The following is a 21779-nucleotide window of genomic DNA, read 5'->3' as shown; positions in this document are numbered from 1 at the left end:
CATTTATTGTGTTGCAAAAGGCATGTGAACTGTCTTCCCACAAATCTGGGCAAGCACACCCCACTCCCCTATCTTGCCACTCCCTCCAGTTTGTGTGTGAATATGTAAGTAGTACTCCTTATTGATCATTTGATGTTATGGCAAGATTTCATGGTGCACTATGCAGTTAGAATCGAAGAACACAGTGTGCGTAACCTTAACATTTGACCGGAACTGTTGAGCATTTTTTCGTCTGGAATGCATCCGTTGGTACAATTGCACCTTGATTTTGCTGTCGTATCCATAAACCCAGCCCTCATTATATGTTATGACACGCTTCTGTAGTTCTGCATTATTTTTGACTTCACCTAGTGACTCAGAGCAACTTGCAATTGAAGCTGTTTTTGTTACAAATTCAACAGTTTTGGAGCAAATTTTGCTGTCACATGATTCACATCCAAAATGTGTGAAAAAGTTTCAATGCATGAGCCAGTTGGTATGCCATTGTCATTAATGACTTCTCTGTATGTGATTTAATGGTCATTCATAATCATTTCCTTCGCTTCTCCACAATTTCATCATTTGATGACCTGTGCCATTTGTCAGCTTCACCATCTTCACGAACTTTTTCGAACCAGTTCTACCATTTCTGTTCTTATACCAGAATTTGATACAAATTCTCTGATTTGTTTTTACACAAAATGAATAATCATCGATACTACCAAAACACTCGTAACCTTTTTGACAGTTGATAACACGCTAAGTATTCCATATGGCTAAAACTGTGCATATACTTTTCAGACATATTTACCAGTGCAGCAGGGAAAAGATGATGTGAATCAGACTAATACAGCATGTGGAATTAGAGAACTTCCATTACTTTTTGAACACACCTTGTTTGTGGTAATTAGGTCATGGGAGAGTGATTTTGGTGAATTACTGGGAGACTGTAGGAGGTGGGAAAGATCTAATACACCAGTAAAGAAGAAGAGAAAGGATGTTGTCTTGCAACAATGTCCAGCTATTTGAAAGAAAGGATGTTATTATTTCAAAAAAAAAAATGACATCATGGAACCATCAAGAGCAGTTTGTTGATGTCGTCAGTGTAGATGTTTCACCTGAAAAGAGAGGGGGAGGGGGAGAGAAGATTTTAGAAAAAGAAAGTCTGATGGCATTTGTGCAAGTATCTTGTAAAAAATCGTGGAGAATGTGTTATAACTTGCATACATATATTTGAGAAATTGTTACTTTGCCTCATACACATGCTTTTGATTTGTCATGCAGATGTGTGTTAGGGAAGGAAGAGTACTTCTGAACCTATTAGGTATACCTCAGTCATCTCATTATGAGCAGATGTTCTAGATAGTTACCTACTGCTGGGACACGCATAGTGTTCAATAATGATTCAGTTAATAGTCATCTGAAAAAGCTAATCGCGGTGTGCAATATAAACTATGTTCTCTTGAGTTGCAAAAAAAAAAAAACCACCACCCTCATTTTTTGTGTTCATAGAAAGTATAATGTTACTTTTATCTTTCTGGTGCAGCTTTTCCCACTTTTACAGGAAATTACCTTTCTTCCTATAAATACTTCATTGCATATTGTAAAATTGTGAAAATGCTAACCAGCAGACATTTATTTCCTCGTACATACAAGAATTTTCAGCTGCAATATAGCCTGCGTCATCTCTTTCTAAGGAATGGGACTCCTCTTTCAACATAGTGAAGCATTCCTCACCACCGGTGGTATTGCTGGGAATTTCGGTAGTTAGAGTTGACACTGGGACTGAAAAAATTGATCTCTTAGAAAACAATAAATTGACCAGTTGCTGAACGACACAGTTCCAGCCAATATATCACAGCAAAGCTAGGAATTTCAACACAGATCATGGCTCATATACCAGGATGGATCTCGTATGTATAACTTGGTCTTAACATGCTTCCTTCAGCGGAACTTTCCTGCCGACCTCTTCCACACCAGTTATTCTTGGGTATTCGGAACAGTGAATTGAGGACCCTTCTGTTCCAAACTAGTGGTTGCTACCTGTCGTCAGACTAAAATCATTCACACTCTTCAAACATAATTAAAGATATTGTACAGATGACAGAGGAAACTCATTCCTCTCTCTCTCTCAAGCCCATGTTACTTCGAGTGGGGGTGAGATCATCACTGTCACCACCATGGAACACTAATGGGTGTATTAGCAGTGCACTTACCACATCATTCTATAGATGTGCGAAGAATCTTGATCATATCCATGACAATGGAATGCACAGGGATTGACTCTGAGAGTTGACAGTTTTTGCAGTTCCTGTTAATATCATCATATTTACAGCTGGCCCGCTGTTTCATTCACACTGTGTATTTATGACCTCTGTATACACTACAGTGCTTCATCAGTGGGTGCTAATGTCTATTTACTTCATGGAGCCATATACAAGAGGACAGAAATGGGATTTTGAAGCATGGGTTCTCGTTCAATCCTGTGGAAACCGCAGTAACACACTACAGTGGAGTAAGGATTTTACATCCTCACTCTGAATTATTCTTAGGCAATGTTCTGTTATCTGGTGGGGTTGAGCAACATTGCTTCATAGGACTCTTGTTTGGGAACTACTAACTGACTTGACTACCACACTTGACTTCTAAAGAAGGAACTGTGTTGTAAAACGAGACGCCTTTGGTTTGCTGATGGGTTGACCTTATAGCTTCTTGTACTTAAATAAAAACCTTTTAACTTATTTTATGTAGGCTATGGATGTGTGCCATAGTGAACTGCTGCACTGTTGGTACGATGCCTGCTGTACCGATCCATTGCAGTGGGGTAAGGCTAGAAGCAGGAATATTGACTTGGGTTAGTAATAGTAGACTCATTTATGTCATTTATGCAGCAACAATCCGTTGAGTGCCTGATAGTGCCTACTCTGTATAATGATGAAAACCTCCCTTTTGAGGTAGCCCATTGTGTAACACATTTTTGCATGTTCCGAGGCTGTATAGAGAGCACATACCTTATTAAGTACAGATGATTACTACATTCCAGTATTTCATGACTACCCCAGCTAAGGACTCATCTGTCCAGTTGATATGAGAACAACAACATTGTTGATTATGCAATATGGATAGGGAGATTCATTGAGCACACGTCATTTTTATGACCAAGTTTGTAGCCCTCATCCAAACCGTGGAATGTATGTGACTAAGGAAGAAAAAGTCTCTCTTATGCTGTGATTCAGTGAGCTGCCTCCAACCACTGGATAAATTTTACCCATGGCATTCGCTGGTAGTGCATATCCTCAGTCTATTTTATGAGCTTCACAAGATAGAAACACCAATGAAACTGCCTGAAGGTAATTATTATTTTACAAAATTTACAACGATCGCTTAAGACTTCTACTACCTGGTATATAGACTGAAAAACTACAACTTCATCTCACTCTCTTGGAAGGAACCCATTTTACAGTCCAAATTATACAAGCTACACACAGCTGACCCATAGCATCAATGTGAAAGACTCGTCCCAGTTTGGTTGGTGTCCATCTAACAGGAATGCGTAATTCATTAACCTGACAGCTCTGAGGAGGGAGACTGGACGCCTCTATGTCCTACATTTTAGCAGACTATGAAACAGAAATCCAACAAATCCATCACTTCATCTGGAAAAGTAAACTTTGCATGAAAATCAGAGTTTCTACCACCTGCACACAGACGTGCAGAGATATGGGGGCTATAGTTTTTTTTTTTTTCTTCTGAGATAAAGCTGCATTTTCAAACTTTTTGGAGTTGCAAGTTTTTAAATGTATTTTTGTTCGTGTAACTGATTGGTTAGTAGGGTTATTAATGTGTCTCATTTCTTTTACAGGACTTTGTACTCTAGTCTATATAAGTGTCACATTTCTACAGTCATTATACTGCATATAGACAGCTCCGGAATTACAACATGTTTGTTTATAGTAACATGTTATTTCGTGTGTGCATCAGATTTCTTAAGCATTTGAATTAAAACTTCCTTTTTAAAGATGACTTGTCATTATTGTTGATTCATACACGCTGCACATTAACTTAGTTGTGGCATAATTTGTTCAGTTCTTTTTTGTCGCATTATGCTCTTGCCATTCAGACTGTATCAGTAGCGATTTGTCGCATTGGTTTGTGTATCTTCATGACTGAATGCTTTTCTCTGAGAAGTCATCACTTCTGCTGTGGTATATTCAGTTTTGAGTCATCTCAGAAACCATGAAATTAGTGTAGTAATTTGGGTTTGGCTACTTGGTGGAGTTTGTTGTATCATAAAATAGTCTTGTGGTCCATGTTTCTGCTTTGTTGTTGCTCATAAGAGAATAATTTACCTGAAATTGTCACAACTATCAGCCACATCTATATTATTAAGTGTAGGGAATAAGTGTGTTGAAGCACACTGGTGTTTATGTTGTAGAAGTTTTATTAATTGTTAAGTTTTTAGTCATGTGTTGACATTTTTGGCTCAGTGATTGGTGCATGCAGAATAAAGTGGAATGTGTATGTAGTTCATGATCGTTAGAAGATAATGAAGAACCAACACAGCACTGTACGTATCTGCATGTATGCTATTTTGCATAACAAATCTGAATGTTTGGTGTACAAAATATATTTTTTAATTGCTTAATGTTGCATAACAAAACGGAATTGAAGCCTACAGTGACAGGTTAGTGCATTGTCAGTGTAAATTATTATAGGATTAAGAAATTGTGATGTCTGAAGTACTAATATTTCCCACTGCTGTGGTTTTATCAGGTAATGCCGTTTTACAAAAAAAGTAATAGCCCCAAAAAGGTAAACAACAACTTCTGGCTGTTTATAATATATTGCCTCTTGTAAATTGTGAGTAAATACCTGTGTCTGTTTTAGGAGGTAGCGGAAGTTCTCATGGGGGCCACACAAACATTCCTAGCAATGAAGAGTGTGGAATACGGGATGTTTGGCGGCACAATCTTGAAGAAGAATTCAAGACGATCCGTCAGGTGGTGCAGAAATACCATTATGTGGCAATGGTAATTAAGTCCGTACTACTGTCAAATGTTGTGACTCACTTATTCCTATTAATTACATGAGCACACCTATCAATGCTCTCCTCGATCTCTGTCCCTCCTCCTCCTCCTCCTCAGACTACTACTACTACTACTACTACTACTACTACTACTGGAAGTTCTATGGTTCAGCTCTACCTACTTTCGTGTTAATGGATGTTACCTGTGCCCTTTTGTAATCAAAGGGCAGATGCATCTGTTGAAAAAGTCTTTGATAACTTAATATCAAGAGTGGCCCTAATTGACTTACAAATTGTGTGTGGAACATAGCAGGTAGTGTCCTGCAGCATTATTGAGTTTGAGATGTAAGATGATTTTCAGTACCACTAGTACTTATTTTGCTATGCCACCTTACATGAGGTACAGCTATTTAATGATAGCAACATTCTTTGAGTTTTCCTTCGTGAAAGAACATTTTAAGCCAGTATTCAATAAATCAATTTTTGCTATTTTATGATACAGTTCCTGTCTTGTCTGTACAAATCTGGACACTGGTTCATGTTGCACTTAAAACAAGTCTGGACACGGTGTTTGCTCCACTTAAAAAGAATGACCAAAATTTTTTGGGGTTTCAAGGTGAATCATGGGATAATGTTTTGCTGTTGTAGTTATTGAAGGCTCTACACATTGCTGAATGGTTTTCAGTTACTGTTTATGTTTCAGAGGACTTGTGCCTTATTTTGTACCTGTTTCTTGAGAAGCTTTCTGCTACTGCCTGTAAACGAGGTGGGATCTCTATTACATTTCTTAATTCTGATAGATACACATTGTATTAGAGCTTGGTTGGCAGTTTGTTTGAACTTGGTTCTCAATCTGTTCACTATCTGTGTCAAATGATTATATTTTCTGTCTGAGAAATGAGATAACCTGTGTTTCTTGTTCCTTTTTTCAAACATTTCTCTGCTTAAAATTAAAGCTTGGAATTCAACCGGATCCCAAAGAGTTCCACATGAAGTGTTTCATTCAGTATATAATCATTAATGTGTTTTCCAGGTTCCAGCAGGTCTTTTATTTGTTGGAAATCATATAATATGAGTCTTTGCAGGATCATTACTCATCCTGACTAAAATCATTTTCAGTATTCCACTAAAACAACTGTAAAACCGGAGCTTGAACTGTCGGTTGTGTAGTTGTTTTAATGTTCCATTTGGATGTATTCTAACATCCAAATTGAATTTATTAAAACAGACACTGGAAATGGAAGCTTATGCACTTATAATACTTGATCTGTGTGGTACGAGCCATTTGTAGATTGTGTATAGTATTGTTGTGTTTGGGACCTCAGTTTGTACATGTATGTCATCAGCAAAAATTGGCAGATGTTGAACAGTCTGTCAGCCATTAAAGAGGAAACTATGTGTCAGCTGTTAAAGAGGAATTCATATGGTTTAACAACAGGATAGTCAAGTTTCAGTCATGTGTTACTGCTAGTCTGTGATCCTCTGCTTCCTATGCTGAAGATAAGATTCCGGCCATTCAAGTTTCCCTTGTAGGTTTTGTGTTGATGAGATACATTGCCGTGGTCACAAAATATATGAGCAGGGCAGTTTTCATTGTTCTTTCTGTAATGATGCCATTTGGGAGATTGTACATTTCTTTCTCTGCAAAGATTTTTTAACAAAACCCAAAGTCAATCAGTATTCTGTTGCAGCCCACTTGCCCAAAATTTCTTAGTGAGGAAGGCATGAAATGAGTTTGTAATGAGATGTAGTTTGCTTGTTTCTATTTTTATAGCATACCAGGAGGCACTCTTTTTGAACAATATCTACAAATGGCATTGGAAAGGGGGTGGGGTGATATTGGTACATACTATATGATGATTTGTGGAGTATTTATGTAATGTTAAGTAGATGGGTATTCATGTATAGGTATTCGTGTTTGGTGTTGTTTGCAAGCAGTTTCATCTCTGCATAACTGCTGCAACCTATGTCCATTTGAACCTACTTATCAAACCTTGGTCTCCCTCTATAGATTTTACCTACCATACTTCCTTCCATTATCAAATTGACGATTCCTTGGTGCCTCAGGACATATGTCAACTGATCTCTTCTCTTAGTCAAATTGTGCCACAAATTTCTTTTTTCCCCCAGTCCAATTCAGTATCTCCTAATTAGTTATTTGATCTTCCCTCTAAGGCTGTGTTCAGAGTGGTGCCAACAATGGGTCGGCAGAAGCAGTCACCAGAGGCGACAGCTTGTTCACAGGGTGTGTGATCACCTTTGACATTTGTTAGGACCTATTCTATCAAGGTAGTCTATCTATTTTATCTTCATTGAGTGGGATGGATGCCTCAACACCTCTGTGCTTGGAGACAAGTGCTGTATTGCGGCTTTTGCTATTAAAAAATGGTGAATGCTCTATATGTCCCGAAAGGAACGTGGTGGGTACTATACACTCCTTCCTCAGTTACAGGAATAACAGGTCAACTTTTGCGATTATATGAGATGAAGAGAGAAACGTTCTGTTACATATTTGAGATGATGATGATGATGATGATGATGATGACATTGAAAGGCAAGAGTAGCACCTTTAATTAACTTCAGCAAAATACACATGTCAATTACTGTAATCTTCAATGACTGTCATTCAGTATATGTGTAAAAGATAAACATAAGTTTTAAAATAAGATACTCTGACCAGATAAATCACATTCGGAACCCACCTCATATAACAGAATCACCTCCCTTCCGGCATGAAAATGCCTGTAAGCAGTAATAATAATTTGTAGTCAGCTAATGCCCACATGCTACAGTTCAAAATAGATACAACACAGTAATTTTAAGAGTAAAATATGCCTTCGTTTCTAATAAAGTGGAGATTTCAGTCCACAGATTCTGAGCTATAGCCCAGTTATGATATTTTTATTTCTCAGGATACCAAAAACTACTTTTATCCTGGATTAAACTTGACAGTTTCTCATAGTCCATATGTTGTGTATGAGAATTTCGGCCCATTCACCTGAAGGAAACAAATTTATTTGAATTTCTGCAATTGTCACCTGAAGTCTGTACGGTCAGGTGATGAGATCAGCTGCATTGTGACTGTTCATCATGTATTGGCGTACTGATTTGGGGGGGGGGGGGGGGTACCATCTGTCTTTGGCTGTGTTGGTTGTCAACGGATTCTGCCAGTGTTGGTGTCACTGAAACTACAACCTAATTTATGACATTATTATGTAGCAGCACATTTCAAAAGCTTGTATTCTATTGTTATCGGAACTTCTGTACAAGGCTACCCTTCAGAGAAATAGCTTTATAAAAGACTTCCTAACATTTAAATTTATATTCAAGGTTAACAAATTTCTCTTTTTCAGAAATGCTTTTCTTTCTGTTGCCAGTCTCCATTTTATATCTTCTCTAATTTGGGAATCAACAGTTATTTTACTGTTTAAATAGCAAAACTCAACAACTACTTTTATTGTCTAATTCCCTAATCATCCTCCATTAACATCACCTGGTTTAATTCAACTAAACTAAATTACCCTTCATTTCTCTTAGGTTTACATTACTGCTTGCTCAGTGTACATATTGGAAAACATTGGGAGAGGCTACAACCCTGTCTCATTCACTTTTTAGCTACTGCTTCCATTTCATGCCCATCGACTATCATAACTGCAGTACAAGTTGTGTATCTACATTCACATCTACCTAGTGAGGTGGTGCAGTGGTTAGCACACTGGACTTGCATTCAGGAGGACAGTGGCTGAAATCCCTGTCCAGCCATCCAAATTTAGGTTTTGTATGATTTCCCTAAATCAATTAAGGCAACTGTCGGGATGGTTCCTGTAAAAGGGCATGACTGATTTCCCTCCCTATCCTTCCCTAATCAGAGCTTGTGCTACATATCTAATGGTCTCGATGTTGACGGGACATTCAACTCTAATCTTTCTTCCTTCTTTTTGTAAAAGTCATAGACAACTTTTTGCTCCCTTGTATTTTACCTTTGCTACCTTCAGAATTTCAAAGAGTGTATGCCAATGAATATTTTCAAAAGCTTTCTCTAAATTATCAAATATTCGGAATGTTTTACCTTCTAAGATGAGTTGTAGGGTCATTATTGCCTCATATGTTCCAAACAGATACTTCCCAGGGTTAGCTTCTACCAATTTTTCTATTCTTCTGAAATATTTTTTGTCAGTATTTCACAACCATAACTTGTTAAACTGACACATATCAGCAGGAATAGTTTTATCATGGCTGGCTTGTCCGAACGATCTCAACAATTCTGAGGGAATGTCATAAACTCCAAGGGACTTCTTTCTACTTAGGTCATCAGAGCTCTGTCAAATTCCTCCTCCCCGTACTTAATATTGCTTTTGTTTCCTTTCCGTAGGTCTTCTGCATATCCCTTCCATCTAGCATCCTTCCCTTCCTTGCTTAGTATGAGGTTGCCATCTGAACTCTTAATAGTCATGGAGTTGCTTTTGTTTTCTCCAAAGATTATGTTAATTTTTCTATAGGTGGCATATAACTTTCCCATAGTTTTACATGCTTCTACAACTTTGAATTTCTTGTGTAGCCTTACTGTGTTGACATTCTATACTTCCTGTCAATCTAATTTTTAGATACTTGTATTACTTTTGGCCTGTTTCATTTGCTGTGCTTTTATATTTTCTCCTTTCTTCGATTAAATTCAATATCAACTGTGTTATCCAAGGATTTCTTCTAGGTCTTGTCTTTTTAATTATTTGATTCCCTGTTATCTTCACTATTTCATCTCTGAAGGCTATCCGTTCATCTCCTAATGGGTTTCTTACCCCTGTTTCAGCCAGTCATTACCTAATACCCTCTCCGAAACTCTCAACAACTTCTAGTCCTTTCAGCTTATCCCTGTCTCATTTCCTGTCTTTCTGAAATTTCTTCAGTTTTAATGTTTAGTTCTTATAGCGAGAGTCCCCTTCTGCTCCTTGGAATGTTTAAAATCTGGTTTCAAAATCTCTGTCTACCATTATGTTATAATCTGTTTGAAACCTTCCAATGCCACTAGTCTCTTCAATGTCTATAACCTTCTTTCACACAATAGAAAATCTGGGATGGAAATAATGACAATTTTGTGAAAAGGATAGAATGCAACTCACCATACAGTGGAGATGCAGGCAGGAAAAACAAAAAAGACTGCTAAACATGTGAGTTTTTGGCCAAAAGGCCTTCTAGAGTAGACAACACACACACACACACACACACACACACACACACACAGGAACACTGTCTCTGGCCACTGAGGACAGCCTCAGTGGCCAGAGCCTGTCTCTGGCCACTGAGGACAGCCTCAGTGGCCAGAGCCTGTTCTTCAGTGAATGTGTGTGTGTGTGTGTGTGTGTGTGTGTGTGTGTGTGTGTGTGTGTGTGTGTGTTACATCATCCTTAGAAGAAGGTGTTTTGGCTGAAAGCTCACGTGTCTAGCTGTTTTTTTGTTGTGCTGTCTGCAACTCAACATCTCCTCTATATGCTGACAATATTACGAAAAAGATAGTTATTACAATATAGTACAGACTCCAAGTCGCAGATAGGCACAACATCTGTGACTGAACATCTTCGGTATATGGTGAGTAGCAACAGTCCTTCTCATAATACTGTCATTATTCCATCCTGACTTTTTGTAATATTGTCATTAACCTTATTTCATGATTTTTAAACCAAGTGTTAACAATGATTAAATTCTTCTCAGTGCAGAATTCCACTAGAAGGCTTTTTAGTTCATTCATCTCTGTCAGTCCTTTTTCTCCTACCATTTTTCTATATTCTCCTTTTCTTACTATCAAATTCCAGTCTTTTACCTGCGTAACACCCCCCCCCCCCCCCCCCCCCCCCCCCCCAATGAACCATGGACCTTGCCGTTGGTGGGGAGGCTTGTGTGCCTCAGTGATACAGATGGCCGTACCGTAGGTGCAACCACAACGGAGGGGTATCTGTTGAGAGACCATACAAACCTGTGGTTCCTGAAGAGGGGCAGCAGCCTTTTCAGTAGTTGCAGGGGCAACAGTCTGATCTGGCCTTGTAACACTAACCAAAACGGCCTTGCTGTGCTGGTACTGCGAACGGCTGAAAGCAAGGGGAAACTACAGCCATAATTTTTCCCGAGGGCATGCAGCTTTACTGCATGGTTAAATGATGATGGCATCCTCTTGGGTAAAATATTCCGGAGGTAAAATAGTCCCTCATTCGGATCTCTGGGCGGGGACTACTCAAGAGGACAAATGAGATTTTCACTCTGCAGCGGAGTGTACGCTGATATGAAACTTCCTGCCAGGAGAGCTTCCGTAAAGTTTGGAAGGTAGGAGACGAGGTACTGGCAGAAGTAAAACTGTGAGTACCGGGCATGAGTCGTGCTTTGGTAGCTCAGTTGGTAGAGCACTTGCCCGCGAAAGGCAAAGGTCCTGAGTTCGAGTCTCGGTCGGGCACACAGTTTTAATCTGCCAGGAAGTTTCACTCAAGAGGACGTCGTTATCAGGAGAAAGAAAACTGGCGTCCTGCGGATCGGAGCGTGGAATGTCAGATCCCTTAATTGGGCAGGTAGGTTAGAAAACTTAAAAAGGGAAATGGATAGGTTAAAGTTCGATATAGTGGGAATTAGTAAAGTTTGGTGGCAGGAGGAACAAGACTTTTGGTCAGGTGAATACAGGGTTATAAATACCAAATCAAATAGGGGTAATGCAGGAGTAGGTTTAATAATGAATAAAAAAACAGGAGTGCGGGTAAGCTACTACAAACAGCATAGTGAACGCATTATTGTGGCCAAGATAGACATGAAGCCCACACCTACTACAATAGTACAAGTTTATATGCCAACTAGCACTGCAGATGATGAAGAAATTGATGAGATGTATGATGAGATAAAAGAAATTATTCAGGTAGTGAAGGGAGACGAAAATTTAGTAGTCATGGGTGACTGGAATTTGAGAGTAGGAAAAGGGAGAGAAGGAAACATAGTAGGTGAATATGGAAATGAAAGAGGAAGCCGTCTGGTAGAATTTTGCACAGAGCATAACTTAATCATAGCTAACACTTGGTTCAAGAATTATAAAAGAAGGTTGTACACACAGAAGAATCCTGGAAATACTAGAAGGTATCAGATAGATTATATAATGGTAAGGCAGAGATTTAGGAACCAGGTATTAAATTGTAAGACATTTTCAGGGGCAGATGTGGATTCTGACCACAATCTATTGGTTAAGAGCTGTAGATTAAAACTGAAGAAACTGGAAAAAGGTGGGAATTTAAGGAGATGGGATCTGGACAAACTGATTAAACCAGAGGTTGTACAGAGTTTCAGGGAGAGCGTAAGGGAACTATTGCCACAAATGGGGGGAAAGAAATACAGTAGAAGAAGAATGGGTAGCTCTAAGGGATGAAGTAGTGAAGGCAGCAGAGGATCAAGTAGGTAAAAAGACGAGGGCTAGTAGAAATCCTTGGGTAACAGAAGAAATATTGAATTTAATTGATGAAAGGAGAAAATATAAAAATGCAGTGAATGAAGCAGGCAAAAAGGAATACAAACGTCTCAAAAATGAGATCGACAGGAAGTGCAAAATGGCTAAGCAGGGATGGCTAGAGGACAAATGTAAGGATGTAGAGGCTTATCTCACTAGGAGTAAGATAGAGACTGCCTACAAGAAAATTAGAGAGACCTTTGGAGAAAAGAGAACCACTTGTATGAATATCAAGAGCTCAGATGGAAACCCAGTTCTAAGCAAAGAAGGGAAAGCACAAAGGTGGAAGGAGTATATAGAGGGTCTATACAAGGGCGACGTACTTTAGGACAATATTCTGGAAATGGAAGAGAATGTAGATGAAGACGAAATGGGAGATACAATACTGCGTGAAGAGTTTGACAGAGCACTGAAAGACCTGAGTCGAAACAAGGTCCCGGGAGTAGGCAACATTCCATTAGAACTACTGACGGCCTTGGGAGAGCCAGTCTTGACAAAACTCTACCATCTGGTGAGCAAGATGTATGAGACAGGTGAAATACCCTCAGACTTCAAGAAGAATATGTTGTTGTTGTTGTTGTTGTTGTTGTTGTGGTCTTCAGTCCTGAGACTGGTTTGATGCAGCTCTCCATGCTACTCTATCCTCTGCAAGCTTCTTCATCTCCCAGTACCTACTGCAACCTACATCCTTCTGAATCTGTTTAGTGTATTCATCTCTTGGTCTCCCTCTACGATATTTTCCCTCCACACTGCCCTCCAATACTAAATTGGTGATCCCTCGATGTCTCAGAACATGTCCTACCAACCGATCCCTTCTTCTAGTCAAGTTGTGCCACAAGCTCCTCTTCTCCCCAATTCTACTCAATACCTCCTCATTAGTTATGTGATCAACCCATCTAATCTTTAGCATTCTTCTGTAGCATCACATTTCGAAATCTTCTATTCTCTTCTTGTCTAAGCTATTTATCGTCCACGTTTCGCTTCCATACATGGCTACACTCCATACAAATACTTTTAGAAACAACTTCCTGACACTTAAATCAATACTCAATGTTAACAAATTTCTCTTCTTAAGAAACGATTTCCTTGCCATTGCCAGTCTACATTTTATATCCTCTTTACTTCGACCATCATCAGTTATTTTGCTTCCCAAATAGCAAAACTACTTTACTACTTTAAGTGCTCATTTCCTAATCTAATTCCCTCAGCATCACCCGACTTAATTCGACTACACTCCATTATCCTCGTTTTGCTTTTGTTGGTGTTCATCTTATACCCTCCTTTCAAGATACTGTCCATTCCGTTCAACTGCTCTTCCAAGTCCTTTGCTGTCTCTGACAGAATTACAATGTCATCGGCGAACCTCAAAGTTTTTATTTCTCCTCCATGGATTTTAATACCTACTCTGAACTTTTCTTTTGTTTCCTTTATTGCTTGCTCAATATACAGATTGAATAACATCGGGGATAGGCTACAACCCTGTCTCACTCCCTTCCCAACCACTGCATCCCTTTCATGTCCCTCGACTCCTATAACTTCTATCTGGTTTCTGTACAAATTGTAAATAGCCTTTCGCTCTCTGTATTTTACCCCTGCCACCTTCAGAATTTGAAAGAGAGTATTCCAATCAACATTTTCAAAAGCTTTCTCTAAGTCTACAAATGCTAGAAACGTAGGTTTACCTTTCCTTAATCTTTCTTCTAAGATAAGTCGTAGGGTCAGTATTGCCTCACGTGTTCCAACATTTCTACGGAATCCAAACTGATCTTCTCCGAGGTCGGCTTCTATCAGTTTTTCCATTCGTCTGTAAAGAATTCGTGTTAGTATTTTGCAGCTGTGACTTATTAAACTGACAGTTCGGTAATTTTCACATCTGTCAACACCTGCAGATGGCAGTTATAATTGTCTAGGGACATGAAAGGGGAGCAGTGGTTGGGAAGGGAGTGAGACAGGGTTGTAGCCTCTCCCCGATGTTATTTAATCTGTATATCGAGCAAGCAGTAAAGGAAACAAAAGAAAAATTTGGAGTAGGTATTAAAATCCATGGAGAAGAAATAAAAACTTTGAGGTTCGCCGATGACATTGTAATTCTGTCGGAGACAGCAAAGGACTTGGAAGAGCAGTTGAATGGAATGGACAGTGTCTTGAAAGGAGGATATAAGGTGAACATCAACAAAAGCAAAATGACGATAATGGAATGTAGTCTAATTAAGTCGGGTGATGCTGAGGGAATTAGATTAGGAAATGAGACACTTAAAGTAGTAAAGGAGCTTTGCTATTTGGGGAGCAAAATAACTGATGATGGTCGATGTAGAGAAGATATAAAATGTAGACTGGCAATGGCAAGAAAAGCGTTTCTGAAGAAGAGAAATTTGTTAACATCGAGTATAGATGTAAGTGTCAGGAAGTCATTTCTGAAAGTATTTGTATGGAGTGTAGCCATGTATGGGTGTGAAACATGGACGAAAAATAGTTTGGACAAGAAGAGAATAGAAGCTTTTGAAATGTGGTGCTACAGAAGAATGCTGAGGATTAGATGGGTAGATCACATAACTAATGAGGAGGTATTGAATAGAATTGGGGAGAAGAGGAGTTTGTGGCACAACTTGACAAGAAGGGACCGGTTGGTAGGACCTATTCTGAGGCATCAAGGGATCACAAATTTAGCATTGGAGGGCAGTGTGGAGGGTAATAATCATAGAGGGAGACCAAGAGATGAATACACTAAGCAGATTCAGAAGGATGTAGGTTGCAGTAGGTACTGGGAGATGAAGAAGCTTGCACAGGATAGAGTAGCATGGAGAGCTGCATCAAACCAGTCTCAGGACTGAAGACCACAACAACAACAACAACAACAACAAGAACAACAACACCTGCATACCCACCTACTTAAGGGTAGTAACGTTCCACATCGTGATGCATAGAATGCTAGTTTCATTTTTCCTGATGGCAATGTCCTCCTGAATAGCTGCTGCTTGGAGATCAGAGTGGGTGACTAATTTACTTGGGCAGTATTTTACTAAGGAGAGTGGAATCATCATTACATCATTCAGTAGAGCTGTATGTACTGTGGAAATATAACAGCTGTAGTTTCCCTTGCTTTCAGCCATTTGCAGTACCGTCATGCAAGTCGATGTTTACTAATGTTGCAAGGCCAGATCAGTCAGCCACCCTGACTGGTGCCCCCTTGCAACCACTGAAAATGCTGCTGTCCTCTCCAGGAGCCCCCTGATGTGGCTGCACCTTCGGTAAAGCTACAAGTATCTGTATCATACAGGCACGCCAGTCACCCCAACTTGGCAACGTCCATGGTTCATGGGGGGATATTTGTATCTATCAAGGATACTTACATTAAATAAATTTTGCAGAACATTAAGTAGTTATTTCTATTTAATGTCATTATCATGTTCTGCTATGCACTGGTGGGGAAATTCAGGGATGTTTATATCTATCAAGTTATCTTGCATTATTGAGTGATGGCAGCAGTAGTTAAAAGCTTGTTCTGTAAAGTCAGCATGAGGTTTCAATAATCTGCAGCCCACATATAACTGGAAGAATCAAAAGATTTTTGTGACAATAGTTTTTGTAATCTCCTTAGAGGAAACATGTTTCAAACTATTGTGTTTCTGTATGTCTTTAGGCTTTGGACTCCATTGCAACTAAAACATTGCCTATTAACATTTGTGTATTGTTTGCCGGAGTGAATCAGAATCATGTGTACTTGGTTTTTCATTAGTATAAGTGATGTTTGGTGCCATTGTGAGATCGTAATTATGCAGTTTGGTGGCTAAGGATTTCAATCTTATTCTGCTGCTGTTGTGGTCATAGTGCTAAATTTCATTCACCTCACTGTTTTATTTGTTTCTTGTTGAGTAATGCAGCAGGTAACTTTTCAAGTATTTTGAGGAGATTAGTTTCTGTGTTTGTTGTGAATAAGTGCTTTATTGTAACAGCATGGAGTATATGCTTGATGGTGGAAAGTTTATACACGTAATCTAAATTACATTAATTTGGCACAAAAGTTCATACATTTATGTTTAGCATGTTGGCATTCCAACTGCTATGGGTTCATTTATCAATTGTCTTTTTTATTTGTAGTTCACTGTTGCTGTTTCAGTTCACGCATTGCCATTTTGTTATAAGGAGATAGCAAGTGGAGCTGTGGATGCTAGAAAACTAAGTGCCAGTTGGAGAAATCGGAACATTTCCAAAATATTCTTCTGTTTGAGTTCAGTAGAGGGATGACAACAGTGGAGGCAGCCAGAAACATTTGTGCCATGTTTAGGGATAATGCCTTTGGACTGAGCATGGCAAGAAAAGTGTGTTCTCATTTTGAGGAGGAATGTTTTGACATAAGTGACTCTCCACATTTAGGAAGACCTTTGAGATTTGAAGAAGATAGTTTAAACATATTAATCCACAATGATCGACGTCATTGTACTCGAGAACTGGCAAATGTGACGAACTGTGATCATTCCATCAACATGCCACATTTTCATGCAATGGGGAAGATTAAAAAATAAGATGTATGGGTACCGCATGCTTTAAGCCAAAATAACAACACTTAGCAGATGGCCATATGTGCATCTCTGCTTGCTCATCATCAATTGAAATGTGAAAAACACCGACCATTCCTATTCTGTATTGTTACTTACGACAAGAAATGGTGTATTTATGCTAGCATAAGGAAAAGAAAAGAATGGTCGAGCCCAAACAAACCCAAACCAACAGCTACCAGTACAAAGACCTGCACACACCCACAAAAAATGTTACACATCTGTTGGAGCAGTGATGGTGTTGTGTGCTAAGAATTACATCTCCGAGGTGTAACCATCACAGCTGCCATTTATTGTTAACAAATTAGATGTTTTGCAGACACAGTCCAAGAACAACAGGCAGGAACACTGTGTGGAGTGATGCCACTCCACAATAACGCCCACCCACATTCTGCTAGACAGACATAAAGCACTACACAAAAGTTGGGTTGGGAAGTCATTCCGCACTCACTTTATTCACACGATCTTGTGTCCTCAGATTTTCAATTTCTCTGCTGTCTGTCAAACAGCCTGCAAAGAACTTCCTTTCTGAATGAAAATGCTCAACAAACATGGCTTGATGAGTTTTTTTGCCTGAAAACCATGTGATTTCTAAAATTCTGGAATTGAAAAGATACCACAGCATTGGCAGTCTGTTGTAAATAGTGAAATAGAACGTATTATTGATGACTAAAGTCTCTATTATGCGTATCTGTTGTGTTTATTACACTTACGGAAAAACACTATGAATTTTTTGCACCACCCCAATTATAATGACTTGTTTATAAATAGCACACAGAACACAGTAAGGAAATAATAAGACTTAATATAAAAGAGTGATTGAAGTAAGATTTTCGATAGTATTCAACTTCATGTGTAGCACAAATAGTACATTGTGCGAATGTGTGTTACGTATATCTTCAGTTCAGTGTGTTAAGTGCGTTCCCTTCAGAGATGATCATAGTCGTGTTCAATTAATATGATTTAGCCATTCAAAAATGAGCTATACAGGGTGTCTCACAGTTCCCGTCACCGATTTCTTGGGTTTGTAGAGAGAGGACTTAGTAGATAGTTTTTATACAGAACCCACATCTGGAAATTTACTATTTGGATATAAAATAATTTTGAAGATTGGATCGTGGTACAGTACTTAACGGTAAAGCCGCACAATGCATGTATTACGAACTTTTCCGGATAGCTTCAGTCCATCACATTTTTGTCAGATTATGAGGACAGCTGTAAGATGCAATATGTTTGCAACTAAGAGGCTTGTAGTGCTCCATGACACACACACCTGGACCGTGTGTATGAAAGCCTGCATTGCAGGTACACCTTGTATTGGGTTGTTGCCTAGTGTTTCCCTGCAACTCTAATAAAAACAAAGGTCTGCTTCATTATTTACAACAGTCTGCCAATGCTAGGGTAACTTTTCGGTTCTGGGATGCTAGAAATCTCATAGTTTTGTGGCAAAGAACTCGTCAGGCCATGGTCATAGTGCATTTTCATCCAGAAAGCAAGTCCTTAAAGGTTGTTTGATAGAGAACAGAATGGCACAAGATCAGGTGAACAATGTGGGTGTGGAATGACTTCCCAATCCAACTCCTGTGTACTGTTTTGTGTGTCTAGCAGAATGCAGGTGCGCATTATTGTGCAGTAGCATCACTTCACAAAGTCTTCCTGGTCATTGTTCTTGAACTGTATGTACAAGATGTCATATTTGTTAATAATAAATGCCAGCAGTGATGGTTACACCTCAGAGATGTAATTCATAGTACCCAACACCGTCAATGTTCCACCAGATGCATAACATTATTTTTTGTGGATGTGTGCAGGTGTTTTGTAGGGGTGGTTGCTGCTTTGTTTGGGCTCAACCATTCCTTTCTTTCTCTTATGTTAGCATAAAGACACCATTTCCCGTCACCAGTAGGATAGAAATGTTCAGTGTTGTTCACAAGTCAGTTGATGACGACTAAGCAGAGATGCACATCTAACCATCTGCTGATTTTTTAAAATTTTGGCTTAGAGCATGTGTGTTATCCGTACTCCAATTTTTGATCCCTCCTCATTGCATGCAAATGTTGGGCAATGGTGGAGTGATCACTGTTCACCACATTTGACAGTTACTGAGTACACTGATGTGAATCATTGTGGATAAATGCGTTCAAGCAATCATCAAATCTCAAATGTTTTCCTGAATGTGGAGAATCACTAAAGTCAAAATGATCCTACTTAAAACAAGAAAACAATTTTTTTATGTTCCCTCTCCAATGGCATTATCCCCATACATAATGCAAATGTCTCTGGCTGCGACCCCTGCTGTCAACCCCTCTATTGTATGCAAATGAACGAAGATCTGAAATGTTCAGATTTCTCCTCATTTTCCACCATTCACAGCTCCTCACTATCTCCAAATGACAAAAAGACTTCTTAAATTCAAATAGCAACAGTGGACTACAAATAAAAGATGACACTTTATAAATAAACCCATAGCAACCAGAATACTGACATGCAGAACAAAAAAACTTTGAACCTATCCACCACCCTAACACAAACAATGGCGGGATCATCCATTGGAGCAGCTGCTGTGTAAGACACACATCAGAGCTCATTGTCTCTTCCGTGTGCGTGCCGTGAAGCGTGTGATCGTGATCGGATCATCAAACTTATTTTATATCCAAATAGTATATTTCTGAACACAGATTCCTTGTCAAAATTTGATTCACCAACCTCCCTTTACAACTTGTAAAGCCTGTAATAGGAATTGGGAAACACTCTGTATATGCCAAAATTGAAGGGTGGGTAATACTAGGATAGACTTTTGAGTGTGTGAATAAAACCATTTATTGTTTTCTCTCTCACTCAGTTATTGTCAGCACCAAAATCAATCTCTCTCCCTCCCTCCCTCCCCCCCTGCCCCCCCCCCTCTCTCTCTCTCTCTCTCTCTCTCTCTCTCTCTCACACACACACACACACACACACACACTGTATGCATTTGTACACTTGACTCATTTTTAATTAAATGGATTAGTAATGAACAGGGTAGTACAACTGAGACAATTTGATTTAATTTTGAATTGTCTTTGTCTCTATTATGACACAGTTTTACTTTGGGATAACTGAAATAATTCACAAGAAATCCTACAGTGCTGACATATTCAAGATTCCAGTCAATTCCTTGTCAATTATGGACAATGTAGCATTACTGTTTTTACCTGTACATACCATTGTGTTTAGTGTATGACTCTGGCGCATCTTACTGCATCTGCAGCAGCAGTTTGAGCAGCAGTTGGCACCAGTGACACAATGAACTGTAACAAATCTGTTACTTGAAGAACAGTTCCAAGCAAGGTGCCCTGTAGTGTGCATTTCACAAACCCTAAACCACTGCCATTTGCAACTTCATTGGTGTTGAGCAAGAGCTCATTGAAGTGCAGGATGGAGGTCTGTTGGGTTTGTTGATGAAAGCTTATTCTGCCTTTGTGCAGTGATGGCCGTGTGTTGGGAGGAGGCCAGTTGAGGGCCTGCAACCAACCAGTCTACATGCTGGACACACTGGACATATGCCTGGAGTTGTGGTCTGGGATGCGATTTCGTGGTTATCCCATGCACTCTGACTGCAAAATAGTATGTCAGTTTGGTGATTCAGCCTGTCATGCTGCCATTCATGAACAGTATTCCAAGATGTGTTTTCCAACAGGATAAGACTCACCCACATACAGCATGTTGTAACCCAGCATGCACTACGACGTGTCAACATGGTGTCTTGGCCTGCTCGATCACCTGATCTGTCTCCACGTGAGCATGCATGTTACATTACCTGACAACTCCAGCATCACCCACAAACACCATTAATCAAGCCTCTGTTGACTGACCAAGTGCAAAAGGCATGGAACTTCACCCCACAAACTGACGTCCACCATGTGTACACCACAATGCATGCACATTTGCATGCTTCCATTCAATAGTGTGGCAGTTACACTGGTCATCAACATACCACCATTTCACATTTGCAATGACTCACATTAACCTGTGGTCTTGCAATGTTAATAACTTACATATGTTACTTAGACAAATGTATTCCCAAAATTACATCAGTCTTCATTAATTATTTTTTGGTGTTGAGATTTTTTTCCCCATCCATGTATAATAGTTGAGCGCAGTAACCTAACACTGAGTAGCAACAAATACTTAACACAGTCACAGAATTACGTCCTTAAAATTCAGTGTCTTTCAGATCTAGCAGTCAGATAGGAACAAATATGATATGTGATGATGTGCATAGCAATTATCACTTGGAAGCACCACGAGGGGGGGGGGGGGGTGGCACTGAATCGTGGAGCGTATTCCCAGACCCAAAATTTAGGTTAATTGCAGTACGTTTTCTGATTAGTAAACTGTAAAAAATCGTCTGCAGTAAATTATCTTAGATTTTCAGACATAGGTGTTGCTGCTTTCTAAGACACCACAGACTTACATAAAGTGGCTTTCAACATTATTCTTTAAAGTTTTCAATAATTAAAACTAAAGTTAGCTGTTTTTGTTTACTGTATTTTTGTAAATGACAATTAAAGATTTACTTTTCTGAGTAACCGAATAATGGAAGCAGCTTTGTTTGATAAATGAGTTTCAGGTACAATGATAATTTCTGTTGAATTATACTGGCTAGTTTGCCAAAGTATGAAATTCTAATCCAGTAACATTGTTTTAACTGAAGAAGCTAATTACTTAGAAACTAAATGATTGCATAACTTTCTAACATGTTTTCGTCATT

General features: G+C 39.1%; 1 protein-coding gene across 5 annotated transcripts in view; it reads left to right on the top strand.

Moving 5' to 3' along the window:
* The window catches only part of LOC126473733 (CCR4-NOT transcription complex subunit 7), a 130258-nt gene that overhangs the window by 28707 nt on the left and 79772 nt on the right, over positions 1-21779 (top strand). For all 5 annotated transcript variants that reach the window (XM_050100982.1, XM_050100980.1, XM_050100981.1 and 2 more), the window contains one exon: positions 4867-5009. In XM_050100982.1, the coding sequence (XP_049956939.1) occupies positions 4867-5009 (143 nt within the window). The remainder of the gene's footprint in view (positions 1-4866; positions 5010-21779) is intronic.

The sequence above is a fragment of the Schistocerca serialis genome, chromosome 4 (assembly GCF_023864345.2).
Source record: "Schistocerca serialis cubense isolate TAMUIC-IGC-003099 chromosome 4, iqSchSeri2.2, whole genome shotgun sequence".
Taxonomy (NCBI): domain Eukaryota; kingdom Metazoa; phylum Arthropoda; class Insecta; order Orthoptera; family Acrididae; genus Schistocerca; species Schistocerca serialis.
This window is presented reverse-complemented; position numbering and strand designations above follow the sequence as displayed.